The sequence below is a fragment of the Sorex araneus genome, chromosome 5, assembly GCF_027595985.1.
Source record: "Sorex araneus isolate mSorAra2 chromosome 5, mSorAra2.pri, whole genome shotgun sequence".
Classification (NCBI taxonomy): domain Eukaryota; kingdom Metazoa; phylum Chordata; class Mammalia; order Eulipotyphla; family Soricidae; genus Sorex; species Sorex araneus.
Genome location: NC_073306.1, coordinates 23,973,652 through 23,995,623, shown reverse-complemented (window position 1 = coordinate 23,995,623; position 21,972 = coordinate 23,973,652). Strand labels below are relative to the sequence as shown.

The 21,972-nt window shown below is 40.8% G+C and overlaps 1 protein-coding gene and 1 pseudogene across 2 annotated transcripts in view; both read right to left on the bottom strand.

Moving 5' to 3' along the window:
* EPS15 (epidermal growth factor receptor pathway substrate 15) overlaps positions 1–21,972 on the bottom strand; it is a 152,668-nt gene that overhangs the window by 99,381 nt on the left and 31,315 nt on the right. For both annotated transcript variants that reach the window (XM_055138077.1, XM_055138076.1), the window contains exons 5-8: positions 13,878–13,973; positions 9,088–9,153; positions 3,474–3,599; positions 572–631 (exon numbers count right to left, since the gene is read on the bottom strand). In XM_055138077.1, coding sequence (XP_054994052.1) covers positions 572–631; positions 3,474–3,599; positions 9,088–9,153; positions 13,878–13,973 — 348 coding nt within the window. The remainder of the gene's footprint in view (positions 1–571; positions 632–3,473; positions 3,600–9,087; positions 9,154–13,877; positions 13,974–21,972) is intronic.
* Positions 21,127–21,888, bottom strand: LOC101537019 (40S ribosomal protein S7-like; annotated as a pseudogene).

Below are 21,972 nucleotides of genomic sequence, written 5' to 3'. Positions count from 1 at the left end.
CTGGAGCATGTGTCCTGCATGCACGATCACAGGACTCCACTCCCAGCACCACACAGTCCCCAAGCAGAGCTGGGAGTGGCTCCTGAGCACCTCTAGATATAGCCCTAAACCAAAATTTTGTATTTATAGAAATACAGTATCAGGGCTGGAGCGATAGCATAGTGGGTAGGGCATTTGCCTTGCACGCGGCCCACCCGGGTTCGAATCCCAGCATCCCATATGGTCCCCTGAGCACCACCAGGAGTAATTCCTGAGTGCAAAGCCAGGAGTAACCCCTGTGCATTGCCGGGTGTGACCCCCCAAAAAAAATACAGTATCTTATAAAATTAAAATAAGTACAAATTTAAAATCACAAAATTATATATATATTAAGAATGGCAAAATAAAAAAAAAAAAAAAAGAATGGCAAAATATTTTCAATATCCAGTTATTTAAAAACATTTATTGATGACCTGTGAATTCTAGATAAAATGTTCACACAATCTGAGGGACATAAAGCTTTTCTCTAAGAATCAATTGAAAGGAGAAATCTTTAAAATGTTTAAGATTTTAAGAGTACTGGATTACTTACAACTGCAAACTCATCTCTATCAAGCATTCCATCGTGGTCAATATCACTCAATTCCCAAACCTTAAAAAAAAAAAGAGAGAGAGAAAGATCAATATTTTTTCAGTTATGTGTTACATATAAATACAAAATATCTAAATGCTTGGAAAATTTCACCTAAATATTTTTGTTCCTAGCTGGGGATTGAACACACACATGTAAAGCACATGTTCAGGCATGCACTAAACCATATTTCTGGTCTCATAATATTACTAAATATTTCCTTCAATTATACTGATTAGTTAATTTATTGTAGAACTATTATAAGCTCCATTAGCAGAATTATTTAAAAAAGTAATTTTTAATACCAAATAATTATTTTGTTTTGATTTTAGGGCCATCACCCAGAGGTGTTCAGGACTTTCTCCTGACTCTTTGCTCAGGGATCACTCCAAGCAGGAACCAGGGATCATACGAAATGTCAGGGATCAAATCCAGGTCAGCCATGTGCAAGGAAAGTGCCCTACCCACTGTACCAACGTTCCAACCAACAATATTAAGTATTTTTCAATAGAATTTCTTTTATAGTTTTTAATTTACTTTTTATAAGGGTCATGCCCAGTAGTGCTAGGAGATGGGTTTTGGGGGGGACAGTCCAGGATTACTCCCAGCAACACTTTGCCCAGAGGCAATTCAATGCTCAATCCAGCAGCATCCAGGGACAACAGTCCATTCCCAGTGGCTTTGAAGGCAATCAAAGTCACAAAGGGCAGTGCTGAGGACAGCCAGTCCTGCTGATCAAACTCAGAACTTCACATATGCTATATCCCTGACCCTCATTTGCAATTTTATTTTACAACTTTAATAACATATCTTGTTCCACTTCAGTAAGAAAATAATTATGTACACAGTGTTTTTTTTTTTAAATCACAATTTGGGAGGGAGGGACCGAGTAATAGTGCAGCCAGTAGGGTGCTTGCCTTACACATGGCCAACCCAGGTTCAATCCCTGGTAACCCTATAAAGTTCCCTGAGCACTGCCAGGAGCAATCCCTAGTGCAGAGCCAGGAGTAAGCCCGGCACCGCTAGGTGTAGCCCCCAAACCAAATATAAATAGATAAACCTAGAATAATTTACAAGGCTTTATACCAACTATAACTAAAAAGTTAAGCTAAATATTTGACATCACTTAAATCACTCAACAAAAAATTGTATTGGGCAGAAAATAATTGTACTGATGAAATTCAGGACCAGAGATAAGTACCTTGTAGTTAGATGCTTTGAAAAGAATTTAGACTTTATCCTAAATGCAATGGAAAATAATTAGGTTTAAAAATAAAAAACCAACAAGACTATATTTATAGTTTAAAAATCTCACATGAGAAATGATTAGTGGGAAAAATAGTAGTAAAGTAGTTTTATATCATTTATTGAGAATGTGACAATCAATCCTCATCAATTATGTATGTGGAATAGCCTAGCATCATAGTCATCCTGACTATACATTGTACCGAACACTGTTAAGTACTTCACATACATGATTAGATTTAATTCTAACAATCCTATAAACAAGGAATAATGCTCATTTTAAAGGCAAGCAAACTGAGATGTGATTTTCTAATGATTAGCCTCTGGCCACAAAAAATTAAAATGGTACAGTCAAGATCTGACTCTCTACTGTCTGACTAAGCCGAGAGATTCAAGAGTGAGCTCAAAGTTTGAGAGTAGATAAGGTCTGACAGGAAAACAGAAATCGTTATGTAAACAGCACAAGAAGGATTGGAAGCAGATAGCCCGGCTGGTGTTGGTGATCAGGAAACCATGATGACACCAATTTTATTGAAAGACTCTTAGTAGTACATATGCAACCATAAACAAGGCAGTAATCAGGCTGGTGCAAACCTGGATTTTCACCAGGAAGGTTACAATAACAGGGCAAAGGAATCAAAGGGTAAAATCATGTAGAACAAAATTAATTCATATCAGATGTGGAGAAAAATAAATTCAGAACATGAAGTAGAAGAATTTGGTGGGGTGGGAAGGGGGATGCTGTTGCTTCTCCCTAACCACTTAGTGGTACAGAGATGGAACCCAGGACTCAGACATGTTCGGCATGTGCTGCACAGCTAAACTTCAGCCCCAGTTACAGGTTGAGAAGGCTCTGAACAAAAACATCTGCTCTGCAAGCTTGAGACCAGAGTTCAATCCTTGGTACTGCCCATATGCAATGAGAGTGGCCCCCATAGCTCCAAATGTTGGGAACCGTCCCCAGCACCACAACAGTAGCACCACAAACCCACTGGCACACTGTAGCAGATGTGTATGAGCACAGCACCTAAAGCGAAGCATACAGCTCCGGAAGCATGGGTATAGCCATAACATTATACTATGATGTTATTTATACTACAAAAGTGTAACTCCCCCTTGCCCCCCCCCCAAGCAACAGAAGTAAACGTGTGCAACATCCAACAACAAAGGGAAGGGAAGAGAATAAAAATAAGTACTATAAGGATCAAGAAAAACAATTTAGAGAGACAGGAGATTTTGGACAGCAGAATTTATATTTCCGAAATGAAACTTCCTTAAGTCAAGTTCCCATCACCAATAGGTTTCCAGAAATTAAGCTAGGAACTGAAAGGCCAGGACTTTCAGAATAAAGAAAACAGGTCCTACTCAAAGGGCTTATATATACAAAGCTAGTTTCAAATAAATCTTATAGGGAATAACCAAGTACAAAAATAAACTAAAAATAATTTTGTATAAAATTGGAACACAAAAAAATATGCAACAACACAACTTAAAAGTTAATTCCATGTGTTTTTTTAAGCAGTGAGCAGTGACTACTTACAGCAATTCTTACAGAAATTCTTGTAGATAAAAAATTAAAATACATTTAAAAATCATTTAGAAATTAGTAATATCTTACTCGTCCAAGGATATCCACAGGTAACTTAGAGTTAAGCAACACAGGTTTCACTTTATCCCCAGACAGAAATCCATTCTCTGGGCTCAAACTATCAAAAATAGCATCATATTTGGCCTTATCTTCAGACTGTAATGGAAAAAATGTCACAGGTTAAACAATAATGAAAAGAATTTAATAAAAGTTATAAAAAAAGTACTCAAAGAATAAACCATGTAATTTTTAAGTGACCACTGAAAAGGTATTTTTCACATTCCTCAAACTGTATCAGAATACATAATAATTTAAAAGCAATTCTCCTCAAACTCCAATATGCCCCAAATTCTTTTTGTAGCTAAAACACTCAGCACTTCAATGGTCAGGTTAGACTCAAAAGATTTCGGTGACAGGCTTTGACAAAAGGATCTAGTCCAATGCTCTCACATAGATTAACAGCAAAGGTGTTATTTACCATAAGAATACATAACCAGTCAATCACATTCTGTGACTTTCTATACTTTGTTATTTACACTATGTCAAATTTTAAAAAGAAAACCACTATCATAAAAATAAATACCAAGTTCCCTTTATTTTTCTTTTTATATTTTAATCAGTAACATTTCTCTAAAATCCTTGTTACTTGTCACTAGTCATCCTGTTGATCTTGATTTGCTCGAGCAGGCACCAGTAACGTCTCCATTCGTCCCTGTGGCATGTTAGTGTAGCCCAATGGTATCTGCTTGCACCAGGAACAGAAGAGCCTCAAACCATTCATTCAAGTTATGAGTGAATTCATAACTTCTTTTGATGACGAAGTCTGATCATCTTGTTGGTGGGCAGCCACGCGGCCTTTTAACATCCCATAGAATCCAGTCAGTAACAGCTCTAGTCCAGCAGTTGTCTCTGAATCGCATTTATGTGTCCGGCCCATCTGATTTTTGACAACTTGGCAAATGAGGCAGCATCCCTGATTCTTGATTGTTGATGGAGGTTGGAACTCCGGATTCCAAATTTGATACTCCAAGCATAGCTCTTTTGATTCCTCTTTGAGATACCCAAATAGAGTTCTCATCCTGTTTTTGTAGGGCCAGGTAGCTAAGGTGTATGTTATTCAGGAAGAACGGTGGAGTCAAAAAGATGTGCCTGGAGCCAGAGGTTCTTCGTCCTCTTGACCACTTCTTCTTCCCTCTGAAGGCATTCTACGCTGTTCTCTTCCTCCTGCGCAGTTCTGGCGCCAAGTCGTTCCTCATCTTGAGTACTCGACCCAGGTACACATAACTGCTGCATTTGGAAATGTTCGTTCCGTTGAGAGCAAATGGAACATCAGGGACTAGTTCATTTTTCATGAACACTGTTTTGCTGAGATTCAGCTGCAGTCCACCCTTTCCACACTCGTGTTCGAAGTCAGCCAGCATTTGTGCCACTTGGCTAATATTTGGTGTTATTAGAACGATGTCATCAGCAAAGCGGAGGTGGTGCCGACCGTCTATCTTCACTCCCATCCCTTCCCATTCCTGTCATTGCATGATGTTTTCGAGGGTGGCACTGAAGAGTTTCGGTGAAACAGCATCACCCTGTCGAACCCCTCTCTTTACATTAATGATCATTTCCTTGTAGAATGGTGAGATCCTGGTGGTGAATCCGTAATACAGTTCGTGGAGGGTCTTGATGTACTGACTTTGAATGCTCTGGGCTTCGATGACCACTTCAGTCTCAACAGAATCAAAGGCCTTCTTTATATCGATGAACGTTAGACAGAGTGGCATCTTGAACTCTTGCGAAACTTCAATGAGCTCGGTCACTGTGTGGATGTGGTCAATCGTGCTGAATCCTTTTCAGAACCTGGCTTGCTCGCACAGTTGTCCTTCATCTAGTGTTCTGCCTATTCTATTCAGGATGACTCAAGTGAACAACTTGTAGATGAGGGAAAACAGGCAGATTGGGCAACAGTTGCCAATGTTTGGGATGTCTCCCTTCTTGTACAACAGAACGGTCCAGCTGGTTTTCCATTGGGACAGAACCTTGCATACTGACAGGTAATGTGTCAAGAGCCGAGACAGTGTACTGATGAGTACTGGTGGCAGATTCTTCAGGTGTTCAGGTCTGATCTTGTCTGGACCAGGTGCTGTACCCGTCTTTACTGATGAAATGGCGTGTCATATTTTGGAAGGAAGAATGTTGGGAACGACATATCCAACCTGCGGAATTTGGTATGTGGGCAGCTGGAAGAGATCCAAATAGAAGTCGTGAATAATCCTCTCCACTGCCCTTCTGGAAGATGTGAGATCCATCAGGATGTCGGAGGGCAGTCATCTTGGTCTTTTTGTTGGCGAAGAACAAGTGAACACTGCAAATACGTTTCCCGGCTTCTGCCGCATCAGCCAACACTGCTGCTCTTCTCTCTGAGGTCTTCTTTTATCGCTTCTCTGCACAGCTTTGTGAGTTTGGACGTTAGCTTGTTGAGGTTCGTGCCAAACCACGTTGTCAAATGAGCTCGAGTTTCCAAAGACACGCGTCTGTTTGTGGCTTTCCCACTTTCGGTATTCCTCACACAGTCACGGAAGTGCTGAACCAGTCGATCATATTCCTTATCGATGTTGTCAACGATGGCGTCTTTCCACGTTGCCACAATAGTGCTAAAGAGCTCCCAGTTGGTGGTCATTCTGGGAGTTCTCTTCCTAAACTTAAACTTTGCAGTCCTTTCTCCCCGCTCTGTTAAGTAGAATTTTGCATGAAGGAGATGCTGGTCTGATCCCGTTTGGAAATTTGGGACAACAGCGACATCGGTCAGGCAAAACTGTCAATTGAATATGATGTGGTCAATTTCATTGTGGAACTGTCCACTGAGAGACTTCCATGTTCATCGTTTAGATTCAGCCTTCTGGAACTGTGAGTTACCATGGATGGTTTTGGTCAACATGATCAACTCTGACAGTCTCTCACCCTGTTCATTTCATTCTACTCCACATCGGGTCCCGATGTGGAGTTCTTCAGGTGACCTTCTCGGTCCTATCTTGGCATTAAAATCACCGAAAATGATCTTATAGAAGGTGTGGCCTTCTTTATAGAACTATCCAGCTCCATGAAGAACTTCTCAATTTCTTCTTCATCATAGCTGGATTTTGGTGCGTAGACGACGAAGAAAGAAACTGCCGGCAGTGAGCCACATCTATTCAAGCGTAACTGTCCAATTCATGTTGTTAGGCATTCAAATGAATCAATGCTCATGGCCAAGTTTGTGTTGACAAGGACACTGACGCCACCGACGCCTCTGTTGTTGCATGTTCTGTTCTGAGAAACAGTTCTTCTCCAGTGTCAAAAATGGCATGATGTGATCAATGCCTTCTCATTTCAGTCAAACCAATGATGTGGTACTTGATCTTCTGCGCTTGCAGCATCAGGTCCTCGATGGATACTTCTGATGCCAGCGTACGTGCGTTGAATGTACAGACAGTCATTTTAATCTTTCTTCATTTTGGCAGTCTAGTTTCTCCATTGTGAGGCTTGTTGTTACTGTTTTTGGCATATCAAATACCCACGGGTAGCTTGCCAGGCTCTATCCTGCGGGTGGGGTACTCTCGGTACCTTGCTGGGCTCTCCAAGAGGAATTGAGGCTTTTAGGGCGGTCTCCAATCGCCCTTACGGGTGTTCCCATGATTCACACCATATTTGAACCCCATCAAATATGATGCGGAAATTATGGAAAATGGGTATTGTCTTATGGTGTGCCGTAGTCCAGGAAGTGGCCTGGAGTGTGGCGGTGGCTGTGTAGTGAAGGTACCTAAAATCCTAGATATAGATATATATATATATATTTAAATATATATTTATATATCAAATATATATTTATATATTAAATATATTTATATATTTAAATATATTTATATATTAAATATATAAATATATACATAAATATATATTTAATATATATTTAAAACCCTATTATTCAGTGTTTTCTCTGTCAAGATGAAATCCTACAATTTTTTTAAATTAACATACAAGTTATGCAAATACAAATATACACAAACATGAAAATTAAATTATTCTTTGGTTTTGCTCTAGGGCCAAATCTGGCAGTGCTCAGGACTTACTCCTGGCTCTGTGCTCAGGAAAGACTCCTGATAGGCTCGGGGGGCCATATAAGGATGTTTGGGTATCAAACCTGGGTTGGCCACATGCAAATGAAATGTCCTACTTGCTGTACTATTTCTCCGGTCCCACATAAATTAAACTAGCTTTCTGGGGCCAGAGAGGTGGTATAGCAGATGGGATATCTACCATGCATGTGGTCAACACAGGTTCATCCCTGGCATCCTAAATATCTCCCACCTTGAGCCAGAAGTGATTCCTGAGTGCACAGTTAGGTGTAAGCCCTGAGCACCACTGGATATGGCCCCAAAACAAACAGAATAGATGTTAAAAATTATTTTCTGATTTTTTTTTTTTGCTTTTTTTTGCTTTTTTGGGTCACACCCAGCTGAGCACAGGGGTTACTCCTGGCTCTGCACTTAGGAATTACTCCTGGCGGTGCTCAGGGGACCATATGGGATGCTGGGAATCGAACCCAGGTCAGCCGCGTGCAAGGCAAATGCCCTACCTGCTGTGCTATCGCTCCAGCCCCTATTTTCTGATTTTTTGTAGATACTTATTAAAGGTCATTGATATGCCATATTCTAACACCATTCTAAGTCTGCAATTTTGATATTTTAACATGCAATTTTAAATTATCAATATTTACTATTTAAGATTTCATAAAGAATTTTTTTTTTAGAATCATAGAGATTATTTAACTAACCATAATTTTTTTTTTTTTGCTTTCTGAGTCACACCCGGCGATGCACAGAGGTTACTCCTGGCTCTCCACTCAGGAATCACTCCTGGCAGTGCTCGGGGGACCATATGGGATGCTGGGAATCGAACCCGGATCGACCGCATGCAAGGCAAATGCCCTACCTGCTGTGCTATCGCTCCAGCCTTTAATTAACCATAATTTTCAAGCAAGAATAACACCAATAGGATACTATCCATTCATAAAATATTTTAGTTAATACAGTATTATGACACAACTATTTTGGGTTTAACTGTTTGGGGTTTACACTTCACACTTTACACTTGTAGTCAATACTCTATTATGGCATAACTATTTTGGGTTTACACTTAACAGGTCAATATAAATTGTTAAAAAATTATTGATAGTGCTATTAGATCCTCAAAAAGATTTCTAGGGGCCGAAGAGATAGCACAAGGACTAAGGCACTAGCCTTGGCTGACCCTGGATCGATCCCTGGCACCACTAAGTCCCCCAAGCATCGCAGGGTGCAGCCCTGGAGGTGCCAGGGTGGACTGGCTGTTCCTGGCACTGCAGTGCTCTCGCATTGAACTGCTGGCCCGACTGGCTGAACACTGCTACAAGGGGCTGCCAGGCTTCCTGAGCACTGCTTGGAAGGACCCCAAAATTAATCAATTAAAATGTTTAAGTATCAATATTTCCCTCTGATGTCCTTGAATAACATAAAATAAATATCTAACAAAGATTTTCCCCTACTTACATGTTAAAAATAGCAAGAAAGGATTATATGGATTATATTATAAGGAAGCAAAGTTAAGCATAAGAAGGAAAAGTCTCAAGTTTACTTACCTTTACAGCCCATGGGAGATCAGCTGCAGCGGTTCCACCGACTAGCAAAGGACTACTGGTATCATGCTAAAAAGAAACACAGCACAGAGCTGAAATCCTAACATCTTTAAGCAATGATGAAAACCTGGTCTTTGGACTTTAAAACATTCATCTGAAATGCTGTCTCTCAATGCACACAGAATACTACTTTAAATGAACTATTTTACATTAATCCATTAGACCATTTTGGAACAAATAACAAAATCTATTTTTGCAGAGTTGTCTGCATAAATAATTGTGGGCTAGCAAACACATGTATTAGAGATGAAATTTTGTTACCAGAGAGCTGAATATGACAAAAATATCCATGGATTATTAACTGGTGACATTTTCCTGATGCCACAGCAGCTATAACAAGAACTCAACTTAATATTTTTAAGTTACAAGTATATGATGTCAAATTTAAATATAATTTTAAAAATATTTTTTGTTGTTTAAAGCAACACAATTGTACTTATTTGAAAGTTGGTTTTTTTTTTTTTTTTTTTGCTTTGTGGGTCACACGCAGCGATGCTCAGGGGTTACTCGTGGCTCATGCACTCAGGAATTACTCCTGGCGGTGCTTGGGGGACCACATGGGATGCCGGGGATTGAACCCGGGTTGGCCGCATGCAAGGCAAACGCCCTACCCACTGTGCTATTGCTCCGGCCCCTATTTGAAAGTTTTTATAATAACATAGTAGGGCAATAAATCCCCATAATAACCTTTGACTTCATGACTAAACTTGGGGGGAAAAAATCACAAAATTCTAGCTAAATTGATAATATTAGCAAAATATTTTAAAATACTGAATTTCAAAACAATCAAGAAGAGCTACAAAACTTCTGGGAAAGAGCTAATGTAGGGGCAAGTAGCACTATCAGATATAAAAATGAACTAACAAAATATGAGAACTACAATAATCTGAGAACAGAATATGGACAGATTAATAGGTGATAACAAAAATCTAGACAGAAACCAAATCACATATGACATTTCAGCAAATAATGTAGGTGGCATTTCAAATCAGTAAAGAAAAAAGTGATTATTCAAAAAACTGCACTAGGTCTATGAAGTAAATGATTTGGAAAAACATAAATGTGAATCCACACTCAAATCCTCATCAGGACTAATTTAAAAGTTAAAAGAAATTAGTTTAGGGGCCGGAGTGATAGCACAGCGGGTAGGGCGTTTGCCTTGCACGTGGCCGACCCGGGTTCAATCCCCGGCATCCCATATGGTCCCCCAAGCACCGCCAGGGGTAATTCCTGAGTGCAAAGCCAGGAGTAACCCCTGAGCATTGCTGGGTTGTGACCCAAAAAAAAAAAAAGCAAAAATAAAAGAAAGTTTAAAAAAAAAAAGAAATTAGTTTAAATATTAGGGTTGGCCAGCAGCCAAAAACCTCCATAATCTAATCACCACCATGATTCAGGCTGGACGTCACAGGCTCAGGACAAGACTCATCCAGGAATAAAACTGTTGAAAACCTCAAGTACGAGTGTTTGTGACCAAAGTCTCCAGGCTCTCATGAAGTCGGGGATGGGCAACCTCCTCCCATCCCCTTGTTCTTCCTGGAGCCTAGTAGTCAAACCCCTGAACTGCCTCTGGCGCCATATAAGCTCATTAACCGGCCATGATCCAGAGACTCACAAATAAATAAACCCTGAAAGAGATCAGCAAGCTACAGAGATGCTAGGGAACCCCCAAATCACCAACTGGTTAAAAACTGAACTCCAGTTCTATCACCCCATTTCGAATTTTACAATTCCTAGAGCGACATCTCATACTCTACTCCACTGATTTACGAGGAGTAGCACACCACACTGGATGAAATGTAAAGTAGAAGGCAACCAAACCCGATTAAGAAAATATTAAAACATCAGGTGTAGCCTTTAACAACATTTTAGTAATCTCTTATCCAAGGGCTTAATGGCTCCCGGGTGAGATATAACAATCTTCACATACTTTCTTCTAAGGAAATATTTTCTGATCATTTTTTAGCTAATTATTCATAACAAGCAATACAAACTAAATTATTTAGGGTCTGCTATTGGGGCAGATTTGGATGGTGGTTGGAAAAATTGGAAATAATGCTGGTGAGAGGATTGGTGGGATTGGTACTGAAATACTGAATGTAATAAATCTTTGTGAACAACTTTATTAAAATAAAATTAAAAAAAAAATACCAGGGTTGGAGAGATAGCCAAAAGAATGGAGAACATGGTTCCTCAAGCGCCAGAAAGAATGGTGCTTTCTTTTTCTTTCTTTCTCTCTTTCTCTCTCTCTTTCTTTCTCTCTTTCTCTCTCTCTTTCTTTCTTTCTTTCTTTCTTTCTTTCTTTCTTTCTTTCTTTCTTTCTTTCTTTCTTTCTTTCTTTCTTTCTTTCTTTCTTCTCTTTCTTTCTTCACACCCACAGTAGCCCCAGCACAAGCCAGTGTGGTCCCCAAATAAAATTTTTTTTTTTTTTTTTTTTTTGCTTTTTGGGTCACACCCAGAGACGCACAGGGGTTACTCCTGGCTCTGCACTCAGGAATTACCCCTGGCGGTGCTCAGGGGACCATATGGGATGCTGGGATTTGAACCCGGGTCGACCGCGTGCAAGGCAAACGCCCTACCCGCTGTGCTATCTCTCCAGCTCCCCAAATAAAAATTTTAACACAATTTATTCTTCTCTTTTTCCTTTTCCTTCCTTTAAAAAAAAATTACTGAATTGCCTCATTCCTCCTTTTTGTTGTGCCAGGAATTAAACCAGCATCTAGCACATAAAAGCTCTATCTCCACCACTCAGACCCAAAACAATGATTTGAGGGGGCAGGGGCGGTCCACACCAACAGGGCTCATACCTTATTCCTGGCTCTGCACACAGGGATCACTCCTGGAAGGTTCAACTCCTGGAGTTGAACTGGGGTTGGCCACATACCAGGCAAACGCCCTACCCACTTTACTATTGGTCTTGCCCCAACAACGATTTTTTTTTTAATTTAAATTTATTTATTTTTAATTAGTGAATCACCGTGAGGGTACAGTTACAGATGTATACACTTTTGTGCTTATGCTTCCTTCATACAAAGTTCGGGAACCCATCCCTTCACCAGTGCCCATTCTCCACCACCAGTAAACCCAGCATCCCTCCCACCCTCCCCAATCCCATCTCCCCCCACCCCACCCTGCCACTGTGGCAGGGCATTCCCTTCTGTTCTCTCTCTCTAATTAGCTCAACAACGATTTTTTTTATTGAAAAAAAAAAATCACCACAAAGTCAAAGAACAGGGGACAGACTGATAGTACAGAGGAGGAAGGAAAAAAAGACAAGAAACAAATTACAAATTAGTTGCAACTCTAATATCCTAAGAACTATTTTCCTAATATAAGGAGCACAACTAAGATTCAATAAGATAATGATCAACAAGCCCCTCAAAATTAAGCGAGACTGTAAAAACACACTTAAAAATGTAATTGAAAGGGATCAGAGAGATAATATAGTGCATAAGGTCCTTGCCTTGCATGTGATAGACCCGGGTTCAATCCCCAGCCCCCATATGGACCCCAAGCCTGTCAGGAGTGATCCCTGAGTGCAGAGCCAGGAGTAAGCCCTGAGCACTGACAGATACAGCTCAAAAACCAAAATAAAATGTAACCAGCATAAATATGAGACTACTCAAATTCCAGAAAACCAAAAGAACAAATTAAAATTAAAATTACACTTACATTACACTTGTCAATTATCAAACGGGCATGCATCCAAGTTTGACAACAGTATGTAAGCAAAAGTGCATTCAACAAATAGCTGGTGGGAGTGTGAACTAATGCAATCACTATTCATAGTGACAAGTTAATAATGAGTGAAAAATTACAACAGTACCAACTCTTCAAAGCGTAATCCCACCTATGAGTGTTTACACTCTATAGACAAAAAGACATATATAGATATATATTCAAGGTTATTAAATATAATGTTACATTAAAATGTAATAGAAACAAGCTAAGAACTCATCAACAGGAAATTACAGTAAATAATATCATTATCACTGTCCTTCTATTGCTTATCAATTTGCTTGACTCACAACGAATCCATTGTGAGATTTGTTGTTACTGTTTTTGGCATACTGAATATGCCACTGTAGCTTGCCAAGCTCTGCTGTGCAGGTGAGATACTCTCGGTAGCTTGCCGGGCTCCCTGAGAGGGGCGGAGGAATCAAACCCTGGTCAGGCACGTACAAGGCAAACACCCTACTGGCTGTGCTATAAACAAAGAAATTCTGGGTAGCTCTACAAAAAATTCTGAATAAGCTTTGATGTAATGGTACGTAAAGATATCTAAAACATTAATTCTTTCAAGAAGGGGGTTAGGGAGACGGCTCAAAGGGCGAGGGTGCATGTGCACTGTATGCACAAAGCCTGCGGTCACTCCCCAGCACTGTGCGCTCTCCCTCAGCACCAGAGCCAGCGACCAAGAACATCTCAAAAGGAGCGGCCACCTGCCAAACCCCTGCCCCTGCTCAGAAGAGAATTATGTCACAATCCAAAGGGAGAAAATATGCATTTGTATTTCTTTACACACACACACTTGCGCACATGCACACGCACACACACATACACAGAATAGCTCGGGAAAGATAAAAAAGAAACACAGAAATAGCAGCAGCCTTTGAGAGAGAAAGTCAGAAAGCTGATGGGATGTTAAAAGAAAAAAAATACAATAACTATAGCTTTCAAATTATATGGTATCATTTTGTTAAGTTAAAAAAAATCAAATTGAAAATATTTCTTACAAATCTTGGTGGAGGAACAGCCAGGTTCAAGCTATTCAGTGAAACCTCCAATCCATTCTGGGCACATGCTACAAGACGCAAAGCGACAAAGAATTCCTGGGAAAGAAAAGTATGGATATTAACAGCACAATCTATTTTTCCACCATCTGTCATCCACTCACATACATACCTATAATATGAAACATCAAATCACAACTACCCAAGTATTTATATAGCAACAAATATTAAAGTACTGGGGCTGGAATATAGAACAGCAGGTAGGGCATTTACCAACCCAAGTTCAATCCCAGATTCCATACGGTCCCTTGAGCACTGCCAGAAGTAATTTCTGAGCTCAGAGCCAAAATTAACTCCTGAGCATTGCCAGGTGCGGCTCCAAAAAAGCCAAAAACAGTATTATAGTGCTTTTCTTTAAAACTGAGATCTCTAAGGGCAAGTGTTATAAGTAGAAAAACTTGCTAAATTATGAATATATTTAAACTACAGTGTGGAAATTATACAAAAGTGATAATCATGTTTCAAAAAGTATTTGACATTAAGAAAAGCTACTTATCACTTAAGCATGAAACAAAAAGTCTTTAGGGCTAGATTGTAGCTCAGTGGCAGAGCACTTGCAGTGAGGTGTGAGGCATGGATTCAATTCCTTATCTTCACTCTTAAGTTCTTGAAAAAATACTACTTCTGTTTTTATTGACTTCATGAGCTTTTGTGCAATCTGACTTTAACTTCCATGCTTAAGTAGAGAAACTATTGCCTGTGTCACCTACTTAGCGACTCTTTACTCTTTCCTTGTTTTCCACTCTTCTGTTACTGTTCTTCTGGAAGCCTAGACACTTTGATCCTGCCTGAAGCTCTCCACCAACAGTCTGATGAGCTTTCCTGTCTTCTGACTTTTCAAATTTCTTCTGTTAGAGTCAGTGCTTTCTTAAATGTGTATTCATATATGAAGTATTCCAACATTGACCCTCTTCTTGTTGTACGTGAAAATCGACGACTCTTGCCGGCTGAGAAGGGGAAATATCCTTCTTCCTCGGTTTTTCTTCCCTTTATGGGAAGAAGCGGCGTGGTGTCTGCCATATTATGGAACTTTTAAGCAGGTATGAACTTGGTGGCGCGGGAACGAGAAAAAAAAAAATGTGTTTTGAACTTGAAACAGCGGGACGCTTGGGCAGTCGATACCCGGGGCCGATACCAGCTCGAGCTCCGCTGCGATTCGACCCAGGTGGCCCTGCTTTTGCACGGCCGCTTGGCTGTTGAACAACCAATATCCAGAGCCAGCTACACTACTTCTGGTCCCAGCAAGTGCCTGCAGCCATGTCTCCAGACTGTGAAGTAAGCCTTTGCCCGTGCTGCCCCAGGAAGGGAAATGATGCAATTTCCAACATAAATCTCCCTGGGCTTAATTAAAATACAGAAATCCTAACCCGCGTGGCCGCGACTTCATATCTCTTCATTCTCATCAATGGAAAACTAATTATCAAATGCTTCCTTGTCAGTAGGGCCGTATTTTTGGGGGGTAAACTCCAACAACAAGTTATGTGTTGAAACTCCACCAACAATAGTGAATTTTGTGTTTAAATATGGAATGTAATCAAGATAAAGAGAAAATGAAGTGAAATTTATCAGTTATGCAGGCGCAGGTGAAGGGGTAGGGGGTGGGAGGTATACTGGGGTTTTTTGGTGGTAGAATGTGGGCACTGGTGAAAGGATGGGTGTTTGAGCATTGTATAACTGAGACATAAGCCTGAGAACTTTGTAACTTTCCACATGGTGATTAAATAAAATAAATTAAAAAAGAAAAAGAGAAAAAAAATTTTTAAAAAAAGAAAATCGATGACTCTACTCCCACAGTATGAACAGACCCTGCAGTCCCGCACCAAATAGCAGATGCTGATCTGATACTTAAAAGTTGTGAGGCCTTGGGAAAGTTAATAAAACTTTCCCATTAAAAGAGATGGATAGGGGCCTGAGAGACTACAGTACAGTGGGGAGGGCGCTTGCCTGGCATGCAGCCAACTTGGGTTTGATCTCTGGCGCCCCATATGGTACCTGGTGTCCACCAGGAGTGATGCTTGAGCACAGAGCCCAATGTAGGCCCTGACCATAGCCGGGTATGGTTCCCAAATATAAATAAATAGATGAATACCTTCCTTGTAATATGTTAAAGGAACAAAATAGAATATTTTAATTTTAAAAAAAATATTAACTTTTTGGGGCTGGAGAAATAGCACAGCGGGTAGGGCGTTTGCCTTGTACGCCGCTGACCTGGGTTCAATTCCCAGCATCCTATATAGTCCCCTGAGCACTGGCAGGGGGTAATTCCTGAGTGCAGAGCCAGGAGTAGCCCCTGTGCATCGCCAGGTGTGACGCAAAAAAAAAAAAAAATTAACTTTTTCCCCTATAAACAGTTTTTTTGGTGATTATTTTTTAACTGAATTAGCAAGAGACACAGTTACAATGTTGTTCATGATTAAGTTTCATACAATGTTCTAACACCCATCCCTTCACCAGTGTACACTTTCCTCCACCAATGCTTCACACTCCGCCCCACGCATGTCTCTGTCTTTGTCTCTCTCTGTCTCTGTCTGTCCGTCTCTCTCTGTTTTAGGCACTGTGGTTTTGCAATACTGTTACTGAAATCTTATCACATATATGACTCTACCTCTTTCCAACACTCAGTTCTTATCCAGAGTGATCATTCCCAATTAACATTGACATAATAGTCTCTTTCAGGTGCTGGGGCAGAGAGTTCCCAGGGCAGATGGCATACTTGTTCTTGTAGACGTACCAAAGCAGGGTGAAACAGCCCAGGAGTAGGAGGGCCACGCACACAGAGGCCCTGATGACCATGAGCACGAGCACGACCACGACTAGTCTTATCCTTGGTCTGCTCACAGGCCAGCGGGCTCCACAGCCCAGTTTTGTTCCAGTCGGGAATGACTGTCATGAAGTTTTGTGCCTTATTCTGCAGGAATTTGGGTGTTTGTGGGAGACGTGTTGTCTTAAAGTAGACCCTTTGGTTTTTGTAAAGATGGTTTTGCATCTATGAATTCCTGACTTGTTTCTCTGTAAAGTTGTACACTGTTCCTTTAAATCTGGGGAAAAAAAAAAGTCTAGCTGGACTGTTTACAATAGCCAGAATCTGGAAAAAACCCGAGTGCCCTAGAACAGATGACTGGTTGAAGAAACTCTGGTACATCTATACAATGGAATACTATGCAGCTGTTAGAAAAAATGAGGTCATGACGTTTGCATATAAGTGGATCAACATGGAAAGTATCATGCTAAGTGAAATGAGTCAGAAAGAGAGAGACAGACATAGAAAGATTGCACTCATCTGTGGAATATAGAATAATAGACTATAAGACTAACGCCCAAGAATAGTAGAAATAAGTACCAGGAGATTGTTTCCATGGCTTGGAGGCTGGTCTCTCATTCTGGGTAACTCAGGGAAGGGACCACCAAGTAAAATGTGGTTGGAGGTCATGTGGGGGAAGGGTGAGGCGAATACAGACTAGAGACTGAACACAATGGCCACTCAACACCTATATTGCAAACCACAACACCTAATCAGAGAGAGAGAACAAAAGGGAATTCCCTGCCATAGTGGCAGGGTGGGGTGGGGGGAGACGGGACTGGGGAGGGAGGGAGGGATGTTGGGTTTACGGGTGGTGGAGAATGGGCACTGGTGAAGGGATGGGTTATTGAACTTTGTATGGGGGAAGCATGAGCACAAAGATGTATGGATCTGTAACTGAACCCTCACGATGACTCTTTAATTAAAAATAAACTAATAGGGGCTGGAGCGATAGCACAGCGGGTAGGGCGTTTGCCTTGCACGCGGCCGACCCGGGTTCGAATCCCAGCATCCCATATGGTCCCCTGAGCACCGCCAGGGGTAACTCCTGAGTGCAGAGCCAGGAGTAACCCCTGTGCATCGCCGGGTGTGACCCAAAAAGCAAAAAAAAAAAAAAAAACTAATAAAAAAAAAAAAAGAAAAAAAAAGTCTAGCTGGGTAAAATGCTCGTCGTGAGGCGTTCATTTCAATTTTAGTTTCTTCACTATATCCCATACCTGTCTTTGGGCCTGGAGCATCTCATTTGATAAATCTGCAGTAAATCTTAAGGATACTCCTTCGAGCAAAATTTTCTTATTTGATCTTGCTTCTTTTAGTATTCTATCTCTAAGTATGGATTTTGTCATTCTGATTAGGATGTGTCTTGGAGTATTTTTATTTAGATTTCATTTAGCTGGTACCCTCCAGCCCTCCTGGATCTGGGTGCATGTACTCTTCGGTTCTAGGAACTTTCCAGCAATGATGATTTTCAACTGTTGCTTCTTCATTAGGGTTGACTTCCTGGTCCTTTGGGACCCTGATGATTCTTATACTGTTCCTCCTGAATTCATCCCAAAGTTCTCTTGTCAGCTTGTTTTGAGGCCTTTTCCCATCTTCTGCTGTTGTCTGGAGGTTTTCTGCACCTCATATTGGAGTTCACTGATTCTGTCCTCAGCATCTATTACCCTGCCTCTGAGGCCTTCCAGTGAGTTTTTCACTTCACCTACCAAGTTTCTCAGCTTTGTCATTTATGCTTGTAGTTTCCCCATTTCTGCTCTTATATGCTCTTGTGTTTTATTGGTGGTCTGTTCCATTGTTTGTGTTCTGTAAACATCCTCAACAATTCCTCTCCAAATTCCTAGTCAAACAGCCTATGCAGCTCATTATTACTGACTGAATCTTCTGGGCTACCATCTTCACTCACCAAGCCTGGTGATGTTCTGCATTGCCTTCCTATTGTGACATTTGTAGTTTGGAGTTGTTTCTTTTGAATTTCTATGTGACTAGGTGACTACAGTTAGGATTTTCATTGTATGCTCACACTTTGTCATGGAGAGGTAAAAAACGTGCAGCAATGTAGCATAGCCACTGCACACTTGACAGACATGAATAATCCTGACCTGGGAGGCAAGATGACAGTCCTGAGTACCAAGCCAGCAGGCCCCCACCACCAGCTGCTGCTACACTGTGCCTCACTGTCCTGGGACTGGGGCTGGGCAGAGCCAAGCCAGGGTGGCTAGCAGCCTTTCCCATCCTTTTCCACTTTGCAGGAGGGGATAATCCTGACTTGGGGGGCAAGATGGTGATCCTGAGTGCCAAGGCAATCCTGACACTGGCTGATGCTGTGTTCACTTCAGTGTCCTCAGGGCTCTATAAACAGTTTTATAGGAAAAAAACTGACTTCTGTCTATACTTTTGTGAAAACCAAGTATTGGTTTTCCTTTCATGCTAATTTAAAAATCTATCCTCTAAACAAAGAGCCAATTTTTACTGTAAACTATATACACAGTCACCTGATTAACAAAGGCAACTCAAACTCAGTACCCAATGTCCAGGGAGATCGTGAAGAACTGATTTTATATATATATAATATATGTGTATATATTATATATATATATATAGTTAAATCATGAATATAGGTATCAAATCTGTCGTGTGTTCATTTCTGTATTTCTTTTTTTTTTCTTTTTGGGTCACACCCATTGATGCACAAGGGTTTTTCCTAGCTTTGCACTCAGGAATTACTCCTGGTGGTGGTGCTCAGGGGACCATATGGGATGCTGGAAATTGAACCCAGATCGACCGCGTGCAAGGCAAATGTACCCGCTGTACTATCACTCTAGCCCCTCTGTATTTCTTGAGCCTGATTCATAAAACAGGTTCCTGACAAGTATTTACAGTGGACAGCACTGTGGTGCACATGTGAATTTAGTTTTCCTGTGTTTCCAATGAAGGCTGGAGCGATAGCACAGTGATAGGGCGTTTGCCTTGCACGCAGCCGACCCAGGTTCAATTCCTCCACCCCTCTTGAAGAGCCCGGCAAGCTACCGAGAGTATCTCACCCACACAGTTGAGCCTGGCAAGCTACCTGTAGCATATTCAACATGCCAAAAGCAGTAACAAACAAGTCTCACAATGGAGACATTACTAATGCCCGCTAGAGCAAATTGATGAGCAATGGGATGACAGTGATAGTGACAGTGCTTCCAATGCTTCAAGTTGATCCTTATGCCCAGGGTTTCCAACAGGGACTACAATCTAGCCCTATAATCCTAATTCACACAAGAACAGGCATGTGCGGGGTGGGATAGCCATAGACTGTAATCTTAATTCAGGGATCCTCACATGCAATTTTTCCCAACTCATTTCTAAGTCTGATCCTGCTTTAGCTATCCACACAAGAGAAAACTGGCTCTGAACAGTAGTGGTCAGCCAACATATTAGCAAGTACCAAGCTATGCAAGCTACCAAGAATATCTCACCCGCACAGCAGAGCCTGGCAAGCTACCATGGCGCATTTGATATGCCAAAAACAGTAACAAGTCTCACAACGGAGACGTTACTCGTGCCCAGTTAAGCAAATTGATGAGCAACGGGATGACAGTGACAGTGACAAAGCTTGGAATTAATTCTGTAGAAATTTGAAATCGATTACAAACAAGTAGAACTTCAAAGTACACCAATTGTGTACCCAACCTATAATAACTTCCACATATTTGTAGTCCAGAGTTTACTTATGGGCTGTAAACCAATTATTATTTGTTTGCTTATAGCTCAAATACAAGATCGTGTGACTGGACAGATAAATCAAGGGTTAAGGTGCTTGTCCTACATATTGTTGACTCAGTTCGATCTTCTGCACCACATGATTTTTCAAGCATTGCCAGTCACAGCCTTTAAGGTTTTCAGCATTGCCAGATATGGTCCCTAAGACCCTGGAACAATACTGGGCTCAAGTACAACGAGCAAATCCTCAGGTTCCAGCACTGAACCACTAGTCTGGTTGGCCAAGAATCACTGATGGGACCCCTAGACTCCTGAGCAACACTTAAACGTCCCTTGTCCCCAAAAAAGGGAAAACCTAAACCAGAATATTCAGGTTTAATAAGCCAAGAGCTACCTTTCAAATGTACCAGTTAATCTTAACACTTAGAATTCACTTTTATTTATAGCCCTGAACATTTAAGAAATTTAATCAATAAAATATAACCAGAGAGTAAAGTCTTTTTATATGACAAAGAAAAAAATATCATGTCTGAATATACCCCCACAAAATTTTTTTCCCCCCCACAAAATTTTTATGTTGAAATCCTAACCCCCAAAAATGATGGTTTAAAGGGAGGGCCTGTGGGAGGTGCTTAATATAACTAACTGGGGTCTATTGGTCCTTACCGTGAATGATATTTTATTTAATCATTTTTGTTTTAACTGAAACTCTGGGAATTCAAAATTAATATCCCTGCCTGTGAACTTCTTATAGATACCAGAAAAAGTTTCAGCCTTATGTTCCCTATTGTTCTGTTGGCTTTTTATCCAACGAACCTTTATTAGCCACTGCCATCCAATTTCACAGATTCTCTTGCCTACAGTTTCACTAGGGAAGACCAAGTCCTCCAGGATTGATTGCATCGTGCACGGCTGTCAAAGAACTGCTTCTAGGATGCTTTTGCTTATTGTTTGTACAGTTTTATGGAGTTGGCTTAGGCAAAATTCTTCTCTGAGCAATAAAGACAACATGCTTCCCACTGAACTTTTTCTCCAGTTCCTGTACTCGCTGCCTTGGATTTTCTGGAAAGACTTCAGCTGAGGAACAGGAATGGAGATAATAATAGCTTTTCATCTACCACCAAATTCAATTCGGCTGCCATGATATTCAGCTCTCTCAGCTGGACCTTCATACCCGAGTTCATCTCCAATTCAAGGAGAGCCTGGGAAATACTGGTCTCAAATTCATTCAGCTTCACAATCTTTGCACTCGTACTGAATAGAGCTTTCTCCTCAGTGAGTGCTGGACTAGGAAGCTAAGTGGATTCTTGAACAGGATTATCGAACAGGATTATTACATTCCTGAACAGGATTATTATGTTTTAAAAGAGGGTTAAGAAAGATCCTTAACTGCTTCTGCCATGGGAGGGCAAGAAGTCTGCAAGTTGAAACAAAGCCTTTATACCACATGTTGGTGCCCTGACCTTAGACTTTTTACCTCTGAAACTATGAGGAACAGGTGTCTGCTGTTTATTAACTATCCGGTCTGTGGTG